Here is a 19,846-nt window from a genome sequence, read left to right on the forward strand (position 1 = left end):
ATTGGAAGCCCATGTGCATACCTTATTAAGAAAAGCCCCGTGTGTATATAAGTTAACATTGATAGTAGCTTGCATTTGAGCCTAACGTTGTAATTCTTGAAGTTTCTGATCATGGATTCCTATAACTTTTGATAGGATAGTTCGCCTCTAGTGCAAAGATTGTTTATTAAGAAGGTGCAAAAGCTTTTGAAGGAACATAAGATTCCTTGTAGATATGCATGTGCATTTCCATTTGCTGCCACAGACCCTTCAGAAGATCTCCAACAAATTGTAGGTTTCCATCAAAATCTTTGTTTCGTCTTACTTTGTCAGTTTATTTTCCTTCTTCTGACGCTATCCTTTTTTTTTTTTGCCTCTCAAGTCTCTGAAATACATGGAAGAATTTGTGCATATATATGGAAATGCAGCAAGAATAAATCGAATGTCTACAATGCCTGGACATGTGACTGGTTTTCCTGTTTATATAGTGGTTTTTTTGATCCATGTCCTCGCTCATGATCCAAATTTTCCAACTGCTGATCACCATGATGCCAATTCCTGTGCTCAGTTTTTCAGGTTAGTGTTTACTCATCAATTGTCTTTAAACACCTCATCTTTTTCTTACTATCCTTTTTGTCCAGTCCACTTGTTTTCAGCTTGCGGGCATTGGTTGATCTTAATTTCTCCGATGGTACCGTGGACCTCATTAATAAAGCTTTTTCATACTTGAGAAGTATCTTCCATGCAATAAAGAAGGCAGAGGATGCCATTGATGCACAAATTACTCCTGTCAGTGTCTTCCTTGGTTTTGAAATTGATGCTAGTTCCTTATTCTTAAACAAATTAATGTTGAACCATGAGAGTGGTCATATTGCAGAATCTTCATATGTTGTCAGATATTGGGATTTCTTTGTTGGATGCATTAAGCAACAAAGGTGTCTCTCATTCGCATATCTCTGGACTTATTTTGCTGCCATCTTCACTTTATAAAGTGGGTCAAGAACATTATAGTCAGGCAAGTTCTTTTCATTTGATTGGCGTACTGCATTTGCTTTGATTCTTGTTTGTTTTATTTACATTTCCTTTTCTCTTTTGCAGGGGAAAATTGATCTTTTAATTCGTTATAAGCTAGATGAAAATTTCATTGGGAAGTTACTTGATATTTCAAAAAAGAAACTTCAGGTAAATGGATTTGCCCTGCGTTGATTTTATCTGTTTTCATGGAAGTGCGTAACCGGTTTTTTATCACTGTTCTTACCTGTTATATCTCAGACTGCTGGCACCATCACTACACAATACCAAAAATGTCATGGTGGCATGGTGCGATCAGGTAACAGTAGGGGCAGCAAATTGGAAATGCAATTCTGCAAAAAGGGCCCTCTCCCATTGAGCATGGTAAAAAAGAATAGCGGTTCATATTCAGATAAGGAGGAGATAAGTCCAGCAAATCAGGAACTCACTACTAGAGAAAGACAAAAAACATCTGAACCATGTTCAGCTTCTGCATCATTTGAATTACATAAAGAGTTCTCCATTGATGATGAACATGATGATGATTCACATGGAACCATCGAAAGAGTGGTTAGAACTGAACAGCAACCATATTGTTCAAGAACTCTCAGGTCACGATCCTTATCTGATCAGAAAATCTCAAAATGTAAAACCATAATGCGTGAGCCTTCCAAATCCATGAAAGGCAACAACTCTGATATCTGCATCTCAAAGGTATATTCTTTCATATCTTTCAGTGTTTCAGTCAGAACTTCTTGCTCTAACTCGTGTATGTGTAGGGAAGCAAAAATATTGGGGAAAAGTTACTCAGGCAGCATAAAGAACCGTGCACTCCCCAAGATAAATGGTGAGAATTTCTTTCATATTGGTATATGTAACAACATTCACCTTTACATGACATGTCTGCTTTGATTATGCAGTTGTTCTGGAACCACAGAGGTTTTTGATTCTAGCAACAACTCTCTCAAGGTTGGTCAGAAGATTGCTAGATATAAGATACGTGCTAAATAATGTGTAGGAAATTTCAATCTGTCTGTTGCTTATTGTCCTATAACAGAAATTGTGAAAATATAGGAATCATTGCTGGGTATATTAGGAGGAAAACTTTCCTTGTTTCATTCTGCATTCTTAGTTAGTGTCACTTCTAGTGCTGATCTGATCCAATTAAGGAGAGCCTGACAGAATTGAGCTTTGCAAGTTTTCACAACTGTTCCATTAAATAAATAGGTGGACTCTACGCAATCAAAAAGCCTAGAAGGTTTGCCTAAGTTTCTTAGATATATAAGGTCTGGTACAGGGAGCATTTACAGATTTCTGGTATTGGAGGGACCTGTACTTCAAGATGAATGCATATATAAAGCTTTTGGTGAAACGGATTCTGAATTGTATTTAGCTAAGGTGGTTCTGGGTTGTATGCAATTGGTGGGGGTGCTAGGTTTGCTAGTGTTAGACAATTGATATAATCAAGTTTAGACTCTTCTCAGAAAGTATAAATTGGCTTCGGAGGCAGAGGCACTCCAATTGGAAAAACAAGAGAAAATCAGTTCTTGACATGATTAAGTGAAAGTGCTTGTGCTTCTGCATTCCCCCAGACTTCTTTTGAAAGGGGACCACATGTCACCTGGAAAGTGGTATTTCGATCAACAGTAGGCCCTCTTCAGTCCTCACCTCTCCCCATATCCTTGTCAGGAAGTCACCATCTTCTAGTCTCTTGGACCTCTAAAGAAAAGGAAAACTGAAATACTCCCTCTGTTTCAAAAAGAATAACCTGCTCTACTTTTTTAATCCGTTTAAAAAAGAATTGACCCCTTTCTTTTTTTTGGAAATACATTAATTTCAACTTTCCACGTGGCATGTTTAATATCACAAGATCAAAGGACATTTTGGTAAATTTGCCATAACTTTAATTTAGGACCACAAGATTCAAAAGTCTTCTTTATTTTCTTAAACTCCATGCCAAGTCAAACTAGGTCATTCTTTTTGAAACGGAGGGAGTATTAAAGAAGAAGAGAAATTGGGTCATCTTTCACGAGGCAGGCTGCCTTCTCTCTGGCCAGCACTCCTGTAACAACGTTTGGTTAGCTTCAGATGAATATAAAAAGTGCCTGCCTAGCAAGCTCTTGCTCCAACAAAAAAAGCGAGACTTTACTAATCAAGCAAAAATTAATAGAAAATATTTTGTTACTAAAACGCGAAAAAGCAAGAAAACAGATGCCATGGGTGTCGCTGGAAAGGAGTATATTCTACTTCATTACTCTCTGTGTATAAGAATTGATTTATTAAAATGAGAAGGCTTTTGGCTTATTAATTTAACTTGATATCCTTAAAGTTCTTAAGACGATACAATAGTAGAGCTCGAAATAGTGTTGTGAAAGACGCTTGCTTTAAGCACTGAGGTGAGGTGACCTGTTATCGCTTTTCACTTTCAGGCGAGAGGCGATCTAAATGGCAATGTCAAGGCAAGAAAAATAATGCTTTTATTTTAAAATGAGACACTTAAAACGCGACTTGACAGCAAGCAAGCTGAGGTTCTTAGTTTGGATAGTGAGGTTTGGGGGACTTTAAGTAACCATTCCTTGCCTGACCAGGTTATGTTAACATCATTAAATTCTCAACTTATCTAGACAGCAGAATTAGGTTTCATGTTTTTGTTTTAAGAAGCAACCCTTGAATAGAAGATGTGAGGTTTAATATTTTATGCAAAAAGCGTTTAATGAGTTATAACCATCTATTTGATCCTTTCCTAACTTTGAGCAAATAGGTTATTATATGCATGAATCATATATTTCATTCATATTCACGTTCCATCATATCATATACTCGAATTGCATTGGCTATATCAAAAGTTTTCTGTGGAGTTCATGTAAGGTGAACTTGCAAAGTGGTGGATTAACATGCTATTTAAGAATTAGAATCTCTATTGTAAAAAACTAACCAAGCATCTTAACGACCTTAAGATGCCATTAAGGATGAAAGTGAACAAGAAATAGAGAAATGAAAAAATAGTTAGCCTTGATGACTATCTCCTAAATACAATATACAGTGCTACTCAACAACAATAGCATACCTAGTGAAATCCCACAAGGGGGGTCTGAAAAGAGTTGAGCGTACGTAAACCTTATCTCTACATCGTGGTGGTAGAGAAGATTTTTTCGGAGGACCCTTAGCTCAAGTATAGCAAATCAAAGTAGGTATGAAAAAAAGGAAACGACAGTAAAGAAAACATATCAACAACAACATAGTAGCCGATAACCAAAGCACAATAAACAACTATCGTGCTTTGCTATTACCATCGTTTATGTCTTTATATCTTTATATTATCTTTATATTCTCTTATACTTTCGTGTAGTTGTGGCTGTGGGCGGTAATGGGTGGATAGGGTCATGTCCGAGGGGGTTGGGGCGTGGGGCCGTGGTGGGGGCGGGGGATGAGGAAAGGGCGGGAGTGGGAGGGAGGCCAAGGTTTGGCCGCGGGGGGGTAGTGGAGGGAGTGCGGGTAGTGACGGTAGGCTGAGGGTTGGGTCTTGGAATATAGGGACCCTTCAGGGCAAGTCCATAGAGCTTGTGAAGACCCTTAGGAAGAGGAAGATCAACATTGCGTGTGTTCAGGAGACCAAGTGGGTAGGGTCTAAGGCTAGGGATGTGGATGGATACAAGCTGTGGTACTCTGGGAGCGAGAGGCGTAGGAATGGAGTTGGCATCCTAGTAGATGAAGAGCTTAGAGGTCAGGTAGTAGAGGTGAAGAGGATCAACGATAGGTTGATGACTATTAAGTTGGTCATTCGGGGGTTTACCCTGAACGTGTGTAGTGCCTATGCGCCGCAAGTGGGATCGGAGGGGGAGGAGAAGATGCGGTTTTGGGAGGCTTTGGAGGAGGTGGTGAGAGGCGTGCCTAGCTCGGAGAAGATTGTTGTAGCAGGAGATTTCAACGGGCACATCGGGGCGCTACCGGGAGGCTTTGGTGATGTGCATGGTGGTTTTGGTTTTGGGGAGAGAAATGAAGAGGGGGCTACCCTTTTGGAGTTTGCGAGGTCCTTTGGGCTGGTGGTGGTGAACTCGGGCTTCCCGAAGAAGGACGAGTCACCTTTCGAAGCGCGATAGCCAGGACCCAGATTGACTTTTTGTTGCTTAGGAAAGGGGATAGGGCGTGGTGTAAGGACTGTAAGGTCATCCCGAGTGAGAATCTTTTGACCCAACATAGGCTCTTGGTTATGGATTTGGGTATAAAGAAGAATAGAAAGAGGAGGAGTAGGGAGTGTAGACCTAGAATTAAGTGGGGCGGCCTGGCGCCAGTGAATGCGTGGGAGATAGGGGAGAAGTTGGCGGGAATGGGGGTGTGGGAGTGTAGGGGAGACGTGGATAGTATGTGGGATAGGGCGGCTAGGTGCATCAGGGAGAATGCAAGTGAGGTGTTGGGGGTTTCTAGTGGCCGGGCCGGGCACCATCAGGGGGATTGGTGGTGGAATGAAGAGGTGAAGAAGAAAGTGGGGACCAAGAAAGGGGCGTATGCCAAGTTGGTGGAGAGTAAGGACGAAGAGGAGAAGCGGGTAAACAGGAAAGAGTACAAGCTAGCGAGGAAGGAGGCTAAGTCAGCAGTCACGGCAGCTAAGACGGCCGCCTTTGAGAGCTTGTATGCAGGGTTACAGGGGAAGGGAGGGGAGAAAAAGTTGTTTAGACTCGCTAAGGCTAGGGAGAGGAAGGGTCGTGACCTCGATCAGGTGAGGTGCATTAAGGGGGAGGACGGTAGAGTGTTGGTGGAGGACGGCCACATTAAGAATAGATGGCAGTCGTACTTTCATAGGCTCTTGAATGACGAAGGGGATAGAGCTATTGTGTTAGGGGAGCTGGAGCACTCAGAGGAGTGTTGGGATTTTAGCTATTGTAGACGTTTTAAGGTAGAAGAGGTTAGACAGGCTGTTCGCAGAATGCGAAGGGGTAGGGCGACGGGGCCGGATGAGATACCGGTGGAGTTTTGGAAGTTCGTTGGAGAGGCTGGTGTTAGGTGGTTGACTGGATTGTTTAATGAAATCTTCAAGACGGCAAAGATGTCCGAGGCTTGGAGGTGGAGCACCATGGTACCTCTCTATAAGAATAAGGGGGACATCCAGAGTTGCAATAACTATAGGGGGATTAAGTTATTGAGCCACTCTATGAAGATCTGGGAGAGAGTGGTCGAGGTGAGGCTGAGACGGATAGTGTCTATTTCAGAAAACCAATTTGGATTTATGACTGGCCGCTCGACGACGGAGGCAATTCACCTGGTACGGAGGTTGGTGGAACAGTATAGGGAGAGGAAGAAGGACCTGCACATGGTGTTTATCGACCTGGAGAAGGCCTACGACAAAGTCCCCAGGGAGGTGCTTTGGAGATGCCTGGAGGTGAGTGGAGTACCGCTGGCATATATCAGAGCAATCAAGGATATGTATGATGGAGCGAAAACTAAGGTGAGGACGGCGGGAGGAGACTCAGAGCATTTCACTGTCCGGACAGGGTTGCATCAGGGATCTACCCTTAGTCCCTTTTTGTTTGCATTGGTGATGGATGTGTTGACGCGACGTATTCAAGGGGAGGTGCCGTGGTGTATGCTTTTTGCAGATGATGTAGTTCTGATAGATGAGACTCGAGGGGGTGTGAGTGACAAATTAGAGGTGTGGAGGCAAACCCTTGAGTCTAAAGGGTTCAGGGTGAGCAGAAGCAAGACAGAGTATGTGGAATGCAAGTTTAATGACGTGAGGCGGGAGAATGAGGTAGTAGTGAAGCTGGAATCACAGGAGGTAGGTAAGAGGGAGAGTTTCAAGTATCTCGGGTCCGTGATCCAGAGTAACGGTGAGATTGACGAGGATGTCTCGCACCGTATTGGGGCGGGATGGATGAAGTGGAAGCTCGCGTCGGGGGTGCTGTGTGATAAGAAGGTGCCGCCCAAGCTTAAAGGCAAATTCTACAGGGCGGTAGTCCGTCCGGCCATGTTGTATGGAGCGGAGTGTTGGCCAGTTAAGAACTCCCACATCCAAAAGATGAGGGTGACAGAAATGCGGATGCTGCGCTGGATGTGTGGGCTGACTAGAGGGGATAGAGTTCGGAATGAGACCATCCGGGAGAAGGTTGGTGTGACTCCAGTGGAGTGCAAGATGCGGGAAGCCCGATTGAGATGGTTCGGACACGTGAAGAGGAGGGGCATGGATGCCCCGGTCCGTAGGTGTGAGAGGCTAGCGTTGGATGGTTTTAGGCGGGGTAGGGGTAGGCCGAAGAAGTACTGGGGTGAGGTGATTAGGCGGGACATGGAGCAGTTACAGCTCACCGAGGACATGGCCCTAGATAGGAAGGTCTGGAGGACGCGAATTAGGGCAGAGGACTAGGGCCAGTTTGAGTCGCTAGTGTAGGGAATTACTTGGTGGGGGTTTATTCTTGTTAGGAGTCCATGTTCCATGTTTTATTATGAATCTGTGTGCTTTCCTCTGTTTTATATTACTTATGGGTGCCGTATTTATGTTATGTAATCTTGTGCTGTGCTTTACTATGTGTTTGTGTGGTATCTCGTGTCTTGAGCCGGGGGTCTATCGGAAACAACCTTTCTACTTCTTCAGAGGTAGAGGTATGGACTGCGTACATCTTACCCCCCCAGACCCCACTAGGTGGGAATACACTGGGTTTGTTGTTGTTGTTGTCTTGGTTAACTAACTCAAAAGAGTTTCTTCTTAACACTCAGACATGAAGTAGAACCTTTACTGTTTTGTTGCCCTTGCTTCAATTGTCAGAACGTGAATCTTTCTTGATTGTATTACAAGAAAGTAGTTTGCTTGTTTGTGTTTAGAAATTAAGCCTCATATTTGCCTATGCATAAAGATTTTTGGAAAAACATTTCCCCGTATATTCATAACTGAATTTGAATTTCACTGAATTTCTCAATTGGGCATTTTTTCTCCAATCACAGTAGTCACATTCTCATTTCCAGTTTGTTCTCCATTTTCTGCACTTTATTACTTTTTAAGCATTAAGATCTGGTGAAATTTTGGTTGAATTATTCCCTAACACTGATTCAATATGCAGGATTCATGTGGTCTGCAACCCTTGTGCCGGTGAGCTATTGCTTTTTTCTGATATTTTATAGGGAGAAGGAGTATGTGATGAATTGCCTTTTCTTTTTGAAAAAAGAAAAATCACTAAACATGTTGATTGAAATCAGCCCAAGGCAGGAGCCTAATTACTTGTCATATATTCTTCCTTCTCCCAACTTTGTGCACTAACACATGCTATGTCATAAATCAAACAATATATGTCAGTAGGATTTTGAGCATGATAATTTCACAGCAGCATCATGTAATACATACCTACGGATATAAAATACATGGTCGTAACATAGCCAACAAAGAAAACTTTTTCGATGAACTCTGATTGTTTTTAATTCACTGCAAAATTCTTCAGGATTGTAATAAGGAATTTTCTGTTGCAATACTTTTCCTGCTTGATAGTCGATTTAACTTTTCAGTGGCACTACCCTGTGGTCACAAAAATTTCCTTGGATTTGGATTTCCTGTAATGTATTTTGTGTAATCTTAATCAGGATTGCATTAGCATATGCATCATGGGTTCCACTTGAGCATAGGAGCACCTGCCTGCTAGACTGTCACTTGGGTCCACAGAATAGTAGGTCCCTGCAAGGGGTGGCAAAAGCAAACCCAACCCGCCGAACCCGTTTAAGAATAAGCCACCCATTTATTAGCTTAACCCATTTCCAACCCAGCTCATTTCAGCCCATTAAAAATTGGGTTGATAGCCCAAATTGATTTTTGAGAAATCTTATCAAAATATTTTAAAGACTTTTTCTTTTTATTTGATATGTTATATATAGCCATAATAATAAAAAATTATTAAGTACTAGAAGTTTATAAAAGAACAAGTAAAACAATTAAAACTTGTTCGAATTTGGCTGGTTGGGTTATGAGTTATGACCTGCATTTTAGCCCATTTTGGGTTCAAGATTTTTTTTTAATTTCTTTCCATGTTTTATGCTTAGCATTAATTACTTATTCTCCAAATCATTTTTCAATACCTAATACAAAACATTGGGGTAGAGTGGTAAAATAATCATGTCAATTAGGGGTTGTTTGGTAGAGTGTATAAGAATAATGCAAAATATTGTGTGCTAGTAATGCTTGTATTAGTAATGCTTGTGTTAGCTATGCTTGCATTAGTTATGCTTGTATTTTTCTTATGCAGTGTTTGGTTTGATGTATTAAAAATAACATAAATTAAATATTTAAAAAAAAAATTCTTTACAAAAATATCCCCATATATATGTTGGAAAGGATGTGAAATTTTTTTGAGGGATAATAGTGCCTTTAATTATGTTAATGCATGTATTGGATCCATGCTTTGCTAACACTATGAATTTTGAGGTATTAGTAATACACACCTTAATACACAATAGAGTATATAACTAATGCAAATATTAGTTATACATAGGGTGCAAAAGTATACCAAACAAGGTATTAGTAATACACATTAAACTAATACATGCATTAGTTTTCCAATAAACTCTACCAAACGACCTTTTATTGTTTTCTTAATGGGCGTGCCAAGTCCAAATGTGACGAGTAAAATGAATGGAGGGAGTTTATTATATAGAAAAGGTAAAATATATATGAAACATAGACATTCTTCTGTCCTCAGCTTTAAATGTTTCTCTTCTATGTGAAACGATATTTCATGAGTTCATCATGTAAAACATGTTTACTCATATTGCAATTCATGTTTGTCTCTGACAGCATACATTGTTCTCATCATATGCTTGAATTCTGCTTTTTATTCTGTAGTGGATGCTATAACATGACCTATAAAAGCTTTACCGTAGTGACAATGACATGTTCTCTTCATTTTATAGCCCAAGGAAAAATATTGACATGATTGGATCTGTCTCTCAACAAGAAGATGACTTGTCACAAGATAAAGCTAAGGTTGGTGGTAAAAGGACTGCCTTAGCTGGTAAGGATCTTACCTTTGTTTCGATTTCTGTCCTTTAATTTCTGTAGATATGTGCACTGTGAAAACTAAGTTAGATCCAACTAGAAGAAGCATTACTAGCTCCATTGTTAAACTTGAGTTTCTCCTATTATGCGAAAGATTTTTCATTAATTCTTCAGTTTATATTCTTTAAACAATTTTTGTTATTTCTTTCGTCGTCTTTTTGTTAAACGCTTTCGCACGAGTTATACGCCATTTTGAGCGGTGCACCAGTTTTCAGAAGTGTTAGGGTTTCCTATTTATCGGTTCAGTTCTTTGCATGTTCCATCTTCTTGTTTTCATCTCTGGTTTATTACAATTTTAAAGCTGATTTTTGCCTTGTTCCTTAAATGAAATTGGGCAACAATTCATGGGGTGCATGCACAGAGGAGGATCCTGTTTAATGAAGAGTTGGTGTTTAATGAAGAGTAGGATCAGTTCCCATTTACTCTTGCTATTCATATGAGCTGTTATTTAGTCTGACCTTCTATTAATCTGTAAATTTTATTGCTGGTGTTTTGAGGAGCAAGTCTGAATTTACTGATCTATGATTCTTGTTATTTTCTGCCGCAGAATTAAAGAATCAGGGGAGTGTTCTTGTTGACTCATCAGTTTCTGAGGTCATTGATGTGGATGAGTATCCTGTAAGATTCACCTTTTTTTCCTCCTCTGTTTCCTTTCAGCTCGCTATTTTTTCTTTAGTTTCCTCTTAGCTCAGATGGTTGTCGCTATTTCCGAATGAAAAAAACTAGTAGATCAGATCCTTGTTGCCCGTAGTGGGGTTGTATGGTATTTCCTCTGCTTTAACAAAATCAACTTTTAACAACAGTTTTAGAAGAGCCTCTTGGTCTCAGCCTCCATGCCCTGATGCCCACCAACTTTTCATCTTTTTCTTTTGCTGTTGTTCTTGTTGAAGCTTTATGTACACATTTATCAGGAAAAGATAAAGAAACGAAGTAGCTTTAGAGCTAGGTCCTTTCTCAAATAACTGACAGAGGTGCAGAGAGATGGCATGCTAGAACGATGTAATAAATTACAGTAAAGCCATTGTGACCATTAACTTATTTTGTTTAATCTAGAGAGCTTTTAGACAAGCTAATAGCTCTTTTGGTTTATCCGTTGGCTGAAATATGCCTTTGGGTGTGTATTGCAGATTGCCAGGAGGACCCGAAGTCGAAGAGTATGAATATATTTGTCAAAGATTTACTAAAGGCTAACTCGTAGAGTAATTTTTGTTTTGGGCAATCTCCGTCTCAGAAAACGTGCATGTTTACTGATAACATCATGATTTCAGCGATCCTCTAGCAAATAGCTGCGTCTTTGCCAGGAGTTAACAATTGGCTGTTGTGGATAGATAGTTAAATGAGATGCTTTTATTAACCTTTACTATCCCCGCGGTGTATGGTTTCTGTAAATAGTGAATATGTTGCTGTTGATGTGTTCTTTTATACAAGTTAGTAAACTCTCTGAAACCAACGTTAAAGTATATTTACCAAAAGCTATAGTAATGTATGTCATTACAATCTTTTTCGAGAAGACCAAGTAATACTCTAGTCTGTATATCTGTGATCTTGATTGAACTACATTTCACTGGTTCATGAAAAGATAGAAATTTCATTGAAGGGCATATGTTTGTTTACTACACAAAATATAGGAGTACGGAGCTAAAAAGGATATTTTTTTAGGTTTAGGAGCCACAATGGACAGTACTTTTATTTATGTTACAAAATGAATAGTTTGATCATTTTGGGCAAAATACAACTAATCCCATCTGTTAAATGTTTGGGAAGAAAAAATCGTTAATACGGTTTGTCTAAAAACGGGCAAATTATATTTCATAATAATTTTTTTTGTAATATGGTGAATTGCCTGCTTGTTATGAAATGAAAGTACATGATTCGGAACTTTCTATTCTTGTTATTGATCGATATCCCATGTTAATTATGGGTAATGGTCATATAATGAGGAGACTCGAATTTGAAATAATGACTCTTTATCAACCTTTCTTCGTTGAGATTTTTTGCAATCAAATGCGTTTAGCAATACTTGATATGCATGTCAAAACTCAAAGCACTATTCAAAATGAAGAATCATCCGATAATGAATTTGATATTAGAAATAGTACATGTTTTACTAGTTTCAGAGTTGGTTGGCCAAACAATTGTATTCAACAACAAATAGTAGTAGGGTTTGATAGCCAAAATGAAGGTTTGACTTCACTAAATCAACATAATCTACATTGCAGTTCTCAGAATTGTGAGTTTGGAGAACCAAGCAATCAAGAACTGACTAATTTATACTGTCACACTCCAATTGAGTCAATAGATAGGTCAAAGACATTATATATTGTTTCCTATTCTATAAATATCGTTATATACATGTTTGAATTATAAAAATTATAATTCTATTATTTTTTAGGTGTAACGTCTACCCAGACAATCCTACATTGACTCAATTCATATAAATTGTGAACAATTAATGACATAGTTGATTATGAGTCCAATAGAGATAGTTTAGATGACGATGATCAAATGTCGGATGATGATGACAATTCAGATACGGACAATATCACTATTCCTTCACACGATAATAATATTAATTATCATTGTGACGTCATTTCTTATTTGTATCACACAGAAAAAGGTCCAAATTTTGCATGTTTTAGAGATAATGATTCTGTTCGGGCTGCACTATGAGATTTCAAAAATTCTAAATATGTCACAAGTCAGGTAAGATATTCGATCAATAATATGTTTATGTATTTAAGCTTGTTACCTATTATTATTTGACAATATTTTATATATTTATATAGATATGATATTTCAAAATAAAAAAAGCAAACAAAAGATGCACTAAGACGACATTGCATCGCAATGAACAAAGAGTATATTTGTGATCGATCTAAAGCAAAAAATTGGAAGGTGATTTGCAAGTGGAATGAAATGGATTGCAAATAGATGATTTGTTTTAGAGAGATTTCAAGTAATATGTGGGTGGCTGAAAAAATGATCGAAAAGCACAATTATTTAACAGATGATTATAAAGCGGATTATTGTAGTTTTAGTAGTCGTTTGGCCATGAAAACTAAAATTTTCTGGAGTTGGAGTTGAAATTGGCCATGTCTTTTTTGAATTTTTTTTTTGACTTTAGAATTTTTTTTTTTAAAATATGATTTTATGTCCTAACTTTTACAAACTATCAAAATCACCCAACTAAAATTTACCTACTAATGGAAAAAGAACACAATTAGCCACTATTATAAAAATAATTACATATACATGATCATATTTAATGAATTTCAAGTATGACATATATAATATTTACATTAATAGCCATTTCTCATATTTGAAAATTTTAAATATGGATGTTATATTAACAGATCACTGCTTCCTATTTTTTAGGTAACAAATATTATCTTTCAAACAAATTTATTTTTTTAGGAATTTATTTAATTTATTTCCTTCATTTTTTGTTCCTAAAAAATAGGAAATGATGAGTTGTTATTAAATTTTAGGGTGCCGCTAATTTATTTCTTTAATTTTCTTATACATGAAAGATTTTAATATGTGTGAATAAATTATTTCTATGTAAAACATGCTTTGCATATTTATAGTATATTATATCATATACCATAAATATATAAATATGCTTAGCATAGTTCTTTATACTTTGTATTTTTATATATGTGTGTATATAGTATATACATGGTATAAACTTCATATATAACATACTTTGTATATTTATATTATAAATATGCTTAGTATGTTTCTTAATACTTTGTATATTTATATATGCATGTATATGGTATATACATGGTATAAACTTTATATATAACATACTTAGTATGTTTCTATTATAAATATAATACTTTATATATTTATGTGTATAAATATAATACTTTATATATTTATGGGTATAAATATAAATTAGCAGTAAAATAATGTCTTAAATAAGGGATAAAAATAATGATGAGAGAGAAAAAGAGATATATATTACTCAGGATAACGTTAAGTTTGAAATTATAATTATCTTATTCTTTAAAACTGCTATATACGTAATATTGAAAAAGTTATGTTATAAGGAGAGTTTTATGTAAAAATTTAAAAGATTGGGGTTATATATAATAATAATAAAAGTTGGAATTGGAGTTGGAAAATTGTGAAAACAACAAAAACCTGTTTTTCCTTTTCAGAAAAATTTTTCGGAATTATTTTCCAAATTTTCATGGTCAAACACCACAATTTTCAACTTCGAAAAAAATTTTCGGAAAAAAGGAAAAAATTTCCATGGTCAAACGGGCCCTTAGTAACAACATGATTGCTACTTTATTGATTCCATCGATTATGACCGACGCACAGTTTAGTATTAAAGCGGTACATGAAGTTATGAAATTGAAGTTTAATTATACTTCGAATTATAGGAAAGCCCAAAAAGCTCGTAGGAAAGCTTTTGCAGTGGTGTATGGTGATTTTGAAGGTTCTTTTAAAACATTGTCTCGTTACATGGCTGTACTACAATATTTTAATCTGGGTACCATTGTTGAGTGGGAGTACGAGTCAACTACAATGCAAGGTGAGCAAATTTTTAAATTTGTCTTTTAGGCTTTTAAACCAAGCATTGATGGATTTAAAGGTTGTAGGCTTGTCCTCAATAGATGGCACTTATATCAATGGTAAGTATGATACTAAATAGCTAATCGCCGTTGGAATCGTTGCAAATGACAATATCTTTTCACTTGCATATGTTGTTGTTGCATGCAAGAGATTAGAATCGTGAACATGATTTCGTACATTATTTTGGAGGTATGTTGTATGTGATCGACAAGGTATTGAACTTATTTCTGACTGTCATCCAGGTATACAACAATGTATCCAAAAAAATGCATGGTTACAACTACCCTTCACATATCATAGATTTTGTGTCCGATATCTAAAAACTAACTTTAACAGAAAATTCTTGAACAGTGACCTTGAGAACTTAATGTGGTTGGTGGTTACAGAGCATCAGGAGAATAAGTTCAAGCAACGTATGGAAAAAATTAAATGAATATCACCTACTACACATGTATTGCTAAACGATCATCCTCATGAAAAATGAACATTGTACAAGGATAATGATTATAGATTAGGGGCTCTAACAATCAATGTATCTGAATCATACAATGATTTATTGAAGAAAGCTCGTTGGTTGCCTGTTATTGCCATGATTAGATTGACCTTTAAAAATCTTGTTGATCGATTTGTGATAGAAATTGCCTTGCGGAATTATTAATTGCTGTAAACAAGCATTGGCCACTCAATGTTGAAACAAAATTTCTAGAATATTGAAAATGGACCAAGATGTACGCAGACAAGATGCAGTATAATACCGCCAGTGGCATTTTTGAGGTTTTAACATTTGCACATAATGACAAGGGTGAAAATGTGCACATAGTCACTGTCGAAGGACGAAAATGTTCTCGTGAAAAATGGAGAAATTACTATATGTCATGTTCACATGCCATAAAATTTTGTGATATTCGTGGCATTGACTCAAAGTCTCTTGTTGTTAAGTATTACAAATTACAATTCAAAGTATTACAAGCGAACTTACTCGGGTATATTCTCTCCAGTGACTACGAAAATATTTTGGCCACTTTCTCCATTCAATTTAATTGCAAATACGCAATATCAAAGAACTTCTGAAGATAACAATACTAAACGTTGTAAAAATGATATGGACATTGCTCCAGATCGCATGGCACACACACGTGGCTTATGTAGGAAAATCGGTCATAGAAGGACTCGTTGTCTCCGTCGACCTCAGTATTTTTTTTTTCTAATATTAATCTTGTATAATCATGTTGTTTTTAGTTTATTATTAAATAAATACCGTTTTGTAGTATGATTGATTCATCTTAAGAGAATATTGTTTAATAGTCTTACAAACATCCTTATTTGCAGCTTATTGTTTGATAAACTATTTAATGTATACATAGTATTATAAGTAGTACTTTTCATGAAATTTTTGAATATCAAAATTTAAAAAAAAATAGAGTTTTACAAGAATAGAGAATATAGAGTGTTAAGTAATTAGTGTACACTTTTGCAAATTCACATTCACATGAGAATAGTAATTATAAGATTCTAAAGTTAAATTTCCTTACTTTTATGTAGTGTCTGCTATTAAGTGAATATTTTATGACATAAAATAATTATAAGATTCTAAAGTTAAAGTTTTCTTACTTTTGTGCAGTGACTTCTACTAAGTGAATATTTTATGACAAAACTTATCAATGACAAGATGTTGGAAAGATAGTATAAATAGTAAGATTCTAAAGTTAAAAAAATAGATGTTGGGAAGATAATACGAATAGTAGCATACATGTAGACTTTAATAGTTACATATAATTTTCTATGATATTTTTTTGTTCTTATGTGATAGAACTTGTATGAAGTTTCTTTAAAATTCAACATTTTTCATCTGTTTCTCTGGAGTTTTTTTTTTTTTAACATGTCCTTTAGTGCTCTGTGATAAAAGAGACTAGCTATAAGATATAATGATTTTGAGATAAAATACAAAATTATTTTATCATATGTTTGATGGAAGATATTTTCTTAAGAACTTTATTATTATCAAAAGTTAACATATATATTACAAAAGTTATCTAATTATTTTTCTGCCCTTCATGACCTCCTTGTCACCAATCTTGTGATGAGTTGTCCGCCTCATGATATCCATAATTAGATAATATGAACTTTGATTACCGTAGTTAGCCTCTTCTTGTTGTTGATCTAAACCAACTTCATCCTCATCACGTAGGTTAGCACCATCCCGACGTTCTCTAACTCTAGTAGCCCGATGTTGAGGTCGTATTGACACTATCGATGGGTCTTCATATCCTTTCAACAAGTATAGTTCAAATTTTGAAGTCAATCTAGATCTCTGAGCAGCTGTATTTAAATCTCCCACAGAATAACCAACAATCTCACTTATTTTTTGTCTAATCAGATCCGTTGTTGTGGGATCTTGTTGAATAATGTGAACCGTTGATACGAATGATGCAGTGCACGATGATCCTATAACATGATTTTTTTTCAGAAAAATATATATAAACTAATGTGTAGAATATAATATTACTTCGTTTACCCTCTATATCTGACGTGTACCCCCTCTCTCTCTCTATATATATATATAAATTTTAATTAACATATCTTTGCTTTTTTTCTTCCAGCGATATGTTGGTAAGCTCTTACCACATTATATTTTGGATTACCTATTAGAGCACACGAGTGAGCTATGTACCATTTAAAATATGTAGCATTGACAGTCGTTACATTGACTTGCGATGCTTCATATATAAATGAAGCCCATTGAATATGATCTAGACGGTTATTTCAAACACTAGCTGTGTCTCGAAGCTGAAGTTGTCTCTCTGGTCTCATTACAAATCTTTTATCTAATGTAAAATGGTCCATTCGAAAAGTGATAATTGGCTCAAAAATAATTTGTATCATACCAATTTGTCTCAAAACTGGATCAACCATATGCTATTTTCGATAAATCCCACAAATGAGTGAAACTTTTTCCCTTCAACTATTAAATCCACGTCAGCACCATTCGAAAAGTCCATAAATAGCGACATTCAAATAAGGCTGCCACACAAACTAAGCAAGCAAAATACAAAAATTAAATATTTAATAATTTAAATGCAATGCATGTACACTAAATTAGTTTATATAGTAATACCTGAGTATCGTTAAGTCCATCCAAAACATCCCTACATATGACAAGCACTTTACGCGCCCGACTATGCCACTTCTCTCAATATTTTCATTTCTGTGCAAGTATCATGTATGTGCCATCTAAGGAAATGTAACGTGATTGCACAGGGATAATCCGTTTCCAAGCTCAAAACTTAACCAACATAGATGACGTAAAATTATAATTAAAGCTTCAAAAAAAAGCTTGTATATGTTAAAATATTGCATACCTATAAGAGTGGAACAAATCCGCATATATGATGGACAATGACCATCAAAGCCCGACATAAAAAATTATATAAATATCCAAAAGGGACCGCTCCCCAAGCCTGTCTGGTCATTGCATCAAAATCACGCATATCTAGTAGATAATCTAAGCTTATCTTGTTACCTGAATTAATGAAAAAAACACCACCCACACAACCACAATAGGTATAATCTTACTCTTTGTTGCACAACAGTTTCTTCAGTCTCATCTGTGATCAAATTCAAATTATTTATATTACTCATATAGTTAGCTAATTCTTTCACGCATAACAAGCTACCTTTAAGATAATTTTGTGGAACTATCAAACCAGTTATATTTTCTAATAAATTCATCCACTAAATGCTACTATATAATCTGGCATCTTCTTGAAGCCGGACCTCACCATCAATATTCATGCCGAACAGTACCTCCAATCTTGCAATGTGATAGTACACTCGTCAATACGCATGTGAAATATGTATGTTTCTGGACGTCATCGTTCAACAAGTGTAGTAATAAGTTCCGAATCACACTTGATGTTTCCCACATCTAACACTCCTTTAAATCTCCATGAATTAAAGTAATTAAGAATATTGGGATGTAAAGGATGCTCCTTAATATGATTTCAAAATTCATTATCCGCTCGACGAATCTTTAAACACCCTGTTTGTTCATTTAATTGGTCATCTCAAACAACCTAAGAATGATAACCTAATTGAAGTGTTAACACATCATATATTTATGACTCGGACATACGTCTTTAGATAAAGAATTCATATCTGAAAAACAAACGGATGGTAAATTCTCAACAAATATGAAAAAATTGTTAAAAAGTTACATAAAATTATAAGAACTAAAAATTAAGGTTTTATATAGACAAAGACGATTTTTTATAACAAAAAGTAAATGAAATTTGCCCATAAATGGGCAAATCCTAATTTTTGTTTTAAAAAAGAAATGGAGTTTGCCCACAAATGGACAAATCATACCTTTTTTTAAAAAATAAAATGGAGTTCGCAAACTCTAACAATGTAATACGTGATCCTTACAAAAATATTACGCATGGCAGTGGTTCAATAACATGGCTATTTATTGTTTTGCAAAAATTGAAGATTAAATCTTCTTAAATTAATTGTAAACATAAAGATCTGTACAATTTTTTTTTCTCCACTAACTTATATTCTAAGAAAAATTTTAAGCCACTAAATTAAAATGTAAAATTTGTTGAGATTAATATAATGCTGAAAATTTTTTATTTATTGAGCCAAACTTAAAGTAAAATAAAAAATTAACTCAAATTCAAAAGTACCTTGATATTTTAATAAAGTAGATGAACAGGATAAAATATGAAAAATCACGTCAACAAAATAACTGAGATTGAAGATATTGATGTCTTGACTTATAGAAAAATTTTAAAAACTATAGTTCGCAATTCTTATGAGATTGATATTATGAAGTGTGCAAAAACTTCTTATATAGAGCGGGAATATATTTTCTATTCAAAAAATATTATACTTCCTCCGTTTTAAAAATAATGACCTACTTTTCTTTTTTATTGGTATAAAAAAAATGACCTCTTTTCTTTTTTGGTAATACTTCAATTTAAAATTTCATGTGCCATTTTTAAAACCACAAGATTAAAGTGTAATTTGATACATTTGACATAACTTTAATTTAGAACTACAAGATTCAGAAGTTTTCTTTATTTTCTTAATCTCATTGTCAAGTTAAGTTAGGTCATTCTTTTTGAAACAGAGTGAGTATAAAAAAATAATAGATGAGTTATATTCTAAGAATATTTATATAATACATAAATTAAATTCTAAGAAAATTATTATGTAATTGAATTTTTTGTAGTGTTAAATATA

General features: G+C 35.6%; 1 protein-coding gene and 1 long non-coding RNA gene across 4 annotated transcripts in view; one reads left to right on the forward strand and one right to left on the reverse strand.

Moving 5' to 3' along the window:
- The window catches only part of LOC107872985 (sister chromatid cohesion protein PDS5 homolog B), a 33,146-nt gene extending 21,621 nt beyond the window's left edge, over window positions 1–11,525 (forward strand). The window contains exons 19-31 of one of the 2 annotated variants that reach the window (XR_007056496.1): window positions 136–270; window positions 362–555; window positions 621–768; window positions 857–994; window positions 1,078–1,161; window positions 1,252–1,704; window positions 1,770–1,837; window positions 1,911–1,959; window positions 8,037–8,065; window positions 9,871–9,971; window positions 10,377–10,417; window positions 10,563–10,633; window positions 11,143–11,181. Coding sequence is in view for 1 of the 2 variants with exons in the window: in XM_016719671.2 (XP_016575157.2) it covers window positions 136–270; window positions 362–555; window positions 621–768; window positions 857–994; window positions 1,078–1,161; window positions 1,252–1,704; window positions 1,770–1,837; window positions 1,911–1,959; window positions 8,037–8,065; window positions 9,871–9,971; window positions 10,563–10,633; window positions 11,143–11,175 (1,503 nt within the window). In the remaining variant the exon portion in view is untranslated. Of the gene's footprint in view, window positions 1–135; window positions 271–361; window positions 556–620; window positions 769–856; window positions 995–1,077; window positions 1,162–1,251; window positions 1,705–1,769; window positions 1,838–1,910; window positions 1,960–8,036; window positions 8,066–9,870; window positions 9,972–10,376; window positions 10,418–10,562; window positions 10,634–11,142 lie in introns of both variants that reach the window. The other variant, XM_016719671.2, reaches the window with a different exon arrangement.
- A 5,026-nt stretch (window positions 11,526–16,551) lies between these two features.
- LOC107872984 lies at window positions 16,552–19,433 on the reverse strand. 2 transcript variants are annotated; one of them, XR_001675056.2, is made up of 4 exons: window positions 19,288–19,433; window positions 17,718–18,544; window positions 17,488–17,635; window positions 16,552–17,047 (listed from the first exon to the last, which is right to left on the reverse strand). It is a non-coding gene; the product is annotated as an uncharacterized LOC107872984 (long non-coding RNA). The 2 variants fall into 2 exon arrangements; XR_007056497.1 differs by having other exon boundaries at window positions 17,718–19,433.
- Between the last annotated feature and the right edge of the window lie 413 nt (window positions 19,434–19,846).

The sequence above is a fragment of the Capsicum annuum genome, chromosome 6 (assembly GCF_002878395.1).
Source record: "Capsicum annuum cultivar UCD-10X-F1 chromosome 6, UCD10Xv1.1, whole genome shotgun sequence".
NCBI lineage: Eukaryota > Viridiplantae > Streptophyta > Magnoliopsida > Solanales > Solanaceae > Capsicum > Capsicum annuum.